General features: G+C 33.5%; 2 protein-coding genes across 2 annotated transcripts; one reads left to right on the top strand and one right to left on the bottom strand.

Moving 5' to 3' along the window:
- Positions 1-230: 230 nt before the first annotated feature.
- Positions 231-4,786, top strand: LOC107623867 (basic leucine zipper 9). The gene is made up of 6 exons (XM_016326261.3): positions 231-597; positions 3,249-3,384; positions 3,532-3,682; positions 3,775-3,850; positions 4,036-4,161; positions 4,267-4,786. Exons 1-6 carry the CDS (start codon positions 415-417, stop codon positions 4,576-4,578), a joined length of 984 nt encoding a protein of 327 aa, XP_016181747.1. The 5' UTR covers positions 231-414; the 3' UTR covers positions 4,579-4,786.
- Positions 4,787-5,109: 323 nt separating this feature from the next.
- On the bottom strand, positions 5,110-5,967 carry LOC107621865 (calmodulin-like protein 2). The gene has a single exon (XM_016323848.3). It carries the CDS (start codon positions 5,814-5,816, stop codon positions 5,229-5,231), a length of 588 nt encoding a protein of 195 aa, XP_016179334.1. The 5' UTR covers positions 5,817-5,967; the 3' UTR covers positions 5,110-5,228.
- Between the last annotated feature and the right edge of the window lie 221 nt (positions 5,968-6,188).

The following is a 6,188-nucleotide window of genomic DNA, read 5'->3' as shown; positions in this document are numbered from 1 at the left end:
AAATAATGAAATAAATCGGCTATTTAATTAATTAATTGCATCTAATTAAATAAATATATTTTTTTTCTTCGAAACACAAGCACGAACTTTCACGGGTCCAACACGTAATTACACGTGAGGAATCGGGTCACTTTCGTGATTTCACATCGCCATTAACTTTCTGGTACGTTTTAACATCATCTGCCGCCCATTTCACCTTTATTTTCTTTCTTTTTCTATTTTTTAATTAATTTTTAATTAATTAAACAAATTCCATTTTCCTACTTATACCCCTCCAGCTTCTTCACTCATTCCCTTTTCCCTCTCCACACTCTCTCTCTCTCTCTCTCTGCGAAGTTACCGCCCGGAGTTCTGGCTGCGCCTCAATCCCCGCCACTGCCGGCGGTGTTCCCGGACTTCGGCGACCTCAAAAGGATGGCGGCGACGGAGTCGGATCTTGAATGGTGGAGGACGATGATCGGATTCGACGAAGCATCCAACGGATCTCCCAACGGGGACGACGTCAAGCCCGCCGACTTGAGAGGCAGCGGCGTTTTTTCCGCCACCGTCCTCACCGGCGGATTCTCCGGCTATGTCGGTGACGGCGCCGAAAATCCGGTGAGTGTTTTTCTTTGAAACTGAAAAGTAACTTTTGGCGCCGTCTTATGCCACGTCATCAGGCGTTAAGACCTTTCGGATGACGTGGCAACCTCGTTACTCGTGACCGTTGAATTCAGCTTGCGCGCCCAACGCTTCCTTAATTAATTGATTAATTAACAACAACAATAACAATAATAATAATAATAAACTTTTAATTTCGGCCATAAAAATAAAAGAAATAAGAAAAATGATTTAGTTGGAAGATGATTGCAATAGTTTTGTTTGTGAAATAATTTAGAGCAAGTGTGGTATGATATGATAGTGTAGAAATTTTCAGGAGGTATTTGGTTGAGACTTGAGAGGGTTTAATAAAATGAAAAGCAGGGTGTGGGGGTGGTTGTGAATAATGAATGAAGTGGGTTCGTGAATGAGAGGGACTGGGACATGCTGATGTGAACTTTGGGAAACTTGTGTGAACGCACGACTTTGGCTTCGCATATAGCCGTATAAGCCACTTTTTCTTGCTTTTTTATTTTTTATTTTTTATTTTTTTAAGTTTTTTGCATGCTTGATTTCAAGTGGGACAATGGGGCCCATGGTTTCTGGCCGAGACTAATTTTGTTTTGTCACTTAGCACTCGAGCCTGTTCAGAATATTTTCGATATCAAGAAATTTATTTAAGAAAAAAGATAGGAACCTATTTTTTTAGTTAATTAATATTAACTAATTTTTTTAAGGATTTAAAGCATAAAATTTAAGTTAAATATTTATAATTTATGATTAAAATTTAAGATAAATAAAAATCATTTTAAAAAAATTAATTGATATTAACTGAAAAAGTTAGATTTATAATATTATTCTATTTATAGATTTTTTTTTAATCGTTAAAAAATATAGTTTTTTTTTTTTTTTTTGAGATATTTAGATTCTCCTCCTATTAGACAACAGAAAAATAATAGTTAAAGTCCTATATGTCTTTTATTCCTTACTCATTGTTGTTAATATTAATTATATACAATTTACTGTATATGAAAGAGATATAGAAGAATTTTGTATCCAACTTTTCCTTTTTATTTGAACTTAAATTTCCTGACTAATTTGCAGATTTGTTTTAAGATAAAATAGTCTCCATTGGTATATTGTATTTTTTTATATATATTTGTTATATGAATTAAATAAGCTACTAAACATATTATTTATTATTCTATATATTAGTAATTAAAACAGTATAAAAGTTTAATAGGCAAGTTTCCGCTAGTAAATATATGGATAGAGATGTGCGATTTTTTATATTTTTTAATAAAAATATAGACAGCTACCCGGCCCAGCCTAAGGGTTCAGGATCGGTTCAGTCTTGAAGTTTGTCTGATTCCCTGACAAAAGCACGGTTTTTTTTTTTTTTTTTTGATATGAATCATTTAATAAATTGATATATTTGACTAAATATATTTAATTAATCATCTAAGAATTTATAATGTCATCTTTATATGAGATGAGTATTCCCTTTTTTTTTTAACATCTGACAAAAACAAAGTTTGTCTTGGAGCCTACGTGCTGAGGTAGCCATTAAAAAAAAAGGTAATGAACTCACTAATACATTATCAAAAAAATAAAGGGTGACAATCATTGAACTCCATGATCAAAAAACATGAAAAACTCACTAATACAGTCTAAAAATAAAAACATAAACTTCAATGAATCCTATATTATATCAATATTATTTTTGTCTTAAAATCATTTATTTTGATGTAAATATTATATTATTCATTGAATTTTATTTCTAATTTTACACTATTATTTTGCTATTATATCACCGAAAAGATACATACATGAATTAAATATCGGTTCGATTTAGTATAGTTTAAAATCATATCTGAGTATTAAAAAAGTAACCCAATGAAGAAAATAAAGACCAAGTTTGAGTCTAGCTAACCTGAGCCCATGTAGCATATTTTTGGCAGAAATTAGTTCTTAGAATTATTGTTAGAAGAAGAAGATGCCTATAACCGTACACTTAATCTAATAATCACCATATAATATAAAGATTTTTGTTAGATTAGTCTGATCAATCGAGCCTTTTCTGTTGAGTTGGAAAAAATATACAATTATAGGAAACTTTATCTGCATCTATAATACTAGTTTCCTCTTTGAAAAACTGTTCATTCAACATATTGCATACTTCTTTATAAAATAATTTATGCAAAGTTAATCTAGCATATGCTAATCTATCGAAAGAAAAAAAAATCAAGCATATGTTAATTGCAAGTTTATTTTCCTTGACAATTATTTCTACACAATTAGTTAGTTTGTTTTTGGCATCTAAGTTTTACATACTTTTAGTCTGAAAAAACAAAAGTGTAGACATTATTTCTGTTATTATGTTAACAAAAGTAATTATTTCTCACAACTGGCCAATATTTAATAAAAATGTTTACATTGTGAGTACATCAAAATTAAACTCATGCATTTAGATAGCATAAAATGTTACATTAAGAATTGCTTTATTTTTCTTTTCTACCTCTGGTGTGTGAGGAAAAAGGATCTGCCCAAGGAAAGCTTATTTTTCTTAGCAGTAAATAGATGTTAGTGAAATGCTATAAGAAGCTATGATTATACATAGTAGAATTTATGTACAGAATTCCAGCTTATGCATCCTTTCCTAATTGCAGGACTATGTGGTAAATTCATTTTCAACTTGTGGGGGAATAGCAGATGCCAATACAGTTGTCTGTTCCCAAAACGTCATTACCAAGAATTCCACCATTTCTGCTACTAATGATTCCCAGTCATCCATGTGTGGCACTGGTAATGATGTTAATTAGCAGTATCTATATACATAGCTGTTAGTTTAGTTTAGTATTACTAATTCTCTTATGTTCTTATTATAGCTCATAAACTTAAACTTAGTTTATGTAGTTTAACAATTTGGATTGAATTGCAAAATGATGGCAGTTGGAAGCCCGGTATCTTCTAATAAACCAAGTGACAGAGACAATCAAGCCAAAGTAGCTACAAGTGGTTCCTCTGAACCTTCTGATGAGGATGATGAAACTGGTCCTTGTGAACAAAGCACAAATCCTGTTGATGTGAAGCGCCTTAGAAGGTGTGTTGTAAATGGGGTATGAACTCATAGATGGTCTTTTCTTTTCTTTTCTTTTTTTTGTCGTCCTCAAACATTACATATCGTGATTTCAGGAAGGAATCTAATCGCGAATCTGCAAGGAGGTCAAGAAGAAGAAAACAAGCGCATTTAGCTGACCTTGAGATGCAGGTAAAGTTACCTGGTGTTTAAGCAGTAAGTAGAAGGTGCAAGTCTTTGTTGAAGAAGCTAAAGCTTAATTGAATATTTGTTATGCAGAAGTATTGTTGAGTAGTGTTAAGAACTCAAGAGATGTTGTTACTGGTTCTCTCTGAACCTGTTTAATTTAATTGAAGTCTTAATCTTTACTGTCTCAGGTTGAAAAGCTGAAACTGGAAAATGCAACCCTATACAAGCAGTTTAATGATGTTAGACAACAATTTCATGAGGCGGATACTAATAACCGAGTGCTAAAATCAGATGTTGAAGCCTTGAGAGCTAAGGTACAAGTAGAACCTTTAATTTTGTTTTATTTCATTTCTGAAAAATCTTGCTAGAATTACATGGTGGTGCTAGTCATCAATCACACACATGCTATTTACTTTTAGGTGAAGTTAGCCGAGGATATGGTCACTCGAGGCTCTGTTACCACCTTAAACAACCAACTTCTTCAGCCTCATTCTCAACTGAGCGCGCCACCACAGCTTAACACGACGACTAGTAGTCTGCGTCATATGGCTCACGTGTCGCCGACCATCACTGTCCATGCAAACGATGCCTTATACAATAATGGTGGTGGTGGAGGTGGACAGAATCATCCAGGTCTTGGTGGGCTGGGAGACTTGGATATTCCTTACAATGACATCAACAATGGAGTCATAAACGATGCTCTAAACTCCATGAACATCTGGCAGCAGTAAGAGTTTGTTATGCTCACTACTAGGATTTGTGTAGGGTCCAATTAGATCCAACTTTATATTTTGTATGTCTGTTCCAATTAGATTGTATATGTAGGTTACATTGTTATTGTATTTTGGATACATTTCCTTTGTGGATTATGCTCATTAAAATAGTGTGTCCTTTCTTGATGTATTTCTTTCTTCTGTATAAAGGGACTTGATTGCTTTATCCACTTCTCATTGAAAAATAGCAACTAACATCCAACCTTTGCCAAGATGCCATATATATATTCCAACTATTTCAAGTTGCTATAATTTCAAGACTCCAATAAAATTTAGCATTTTTGAACACTCGTTATTAGAGAAACAATAAAGCAATTGAAAACATGGAAACAATTTGATTTGGGGTCTCTATCAGCAGGATCTTGATGATCTCCTCCACCACATGGTTGATTTTTTCTTTTAAAGAAGTTAGTATAGTTGTCACAAAATAAAGTGTTATGTATAATATCGATGTCAGAATAATTTATTAAAAGGAGAAAAAAAGGTTCATTAGAGAAAATGCTGAAATAAATATTGATTTACAATTGGTAGCTCAACAACTAGTCCTATTTTTTAAAAAAAGATAAAATAGAAATGAATGAACATTAAGAATAATATGCTAGCTAAGGCTATCCCATCATCAACTCAAACTCACCAAAGTCAACCTTGCCATCAAGATTCAAATCAACAACCTTAACCATCTTCTCAATTGTGTTCATGTCCCAACCTTTATCCAAACCAAGACAATCTAGCACCCTCTTCAACTCCATTGCATCAATGTAACCATCTCCATCCTCATCAAAGATCTTGAATGCTTCATGCAAGAGCTCATTGCGCTTTGACATGTCCTCCAAATCACCAAGAACCTCTTCTACCGGCACTTCATCGCCCTCCAACAATCCACCATCACCATGAAGCTCAAATCTTGATGGTGATGATGAGGCCTTGTTGTTATTATCTTTGTCATGCACCAAACCAAGCTTCTCCACAACTCTTCTAGCATTTTCTTTCTTGATTCTTCCATTGTTTTGCATGCCAAACACAGTCATGAGGGCGCGAACCGTGTTGTCATCGAGCTTTAGCGAATTCTGGGGCTTGCAATCAGGGCTATGGTGATTGTGATCAAGCTCATCATGAATTGAGCTTGGTGGTGATGAGTGTTTGAATGCTTGCAAGAAGTCAACAATGAACCTTGAACATGCTTCTGTTATGCCCATTTTTATTACTAGTACACCAATATAACATGTAGAGACCAAACAAAATAATGTTATGATATTATAGGGATCTAAGGAAAACAATTAAGTTTATCAATACTACTACTATATAGGAAGAAATAATGTAAGAATTTGGTAGAGTGCATAAACATGCTCTTGTAGCACCTCTTTTATAGTTGGATCAATGCTGTATTACCCCCTTTAATTTTGTTACAATTGTAAATTACTTAGTGCCCTTCGATGGTGGAATTATCAATATAATTAAATAGTAGCAATAATTTTGTCCAACTATTTGGCACTACTATAGAATCACAATGCAGCTGGCATATATATACAAAATAAATGCACTAATAAGAGCTATTCTATATGCATTAT

The sequence above is a fragment of the Arachis ipaensis genome, chromosome B10 (genome assembly GCF_059453495.1).
Source record: "Arachis ipaensis isolate K30076 ecotype BB chromosome B10, ASM5945349v1, whole genome shotgun sequence".
NCBI lineage: Eukaryota > Viridiplantae > Streptophyta > Magnoliopsida > Fabales > Fabaceae > Arachis > Arachis ipaensis.
Note: the sequence above shows the minus strand (reverse complement) of the source record. Positions and strands in the feature narration are given on the sequence as shown.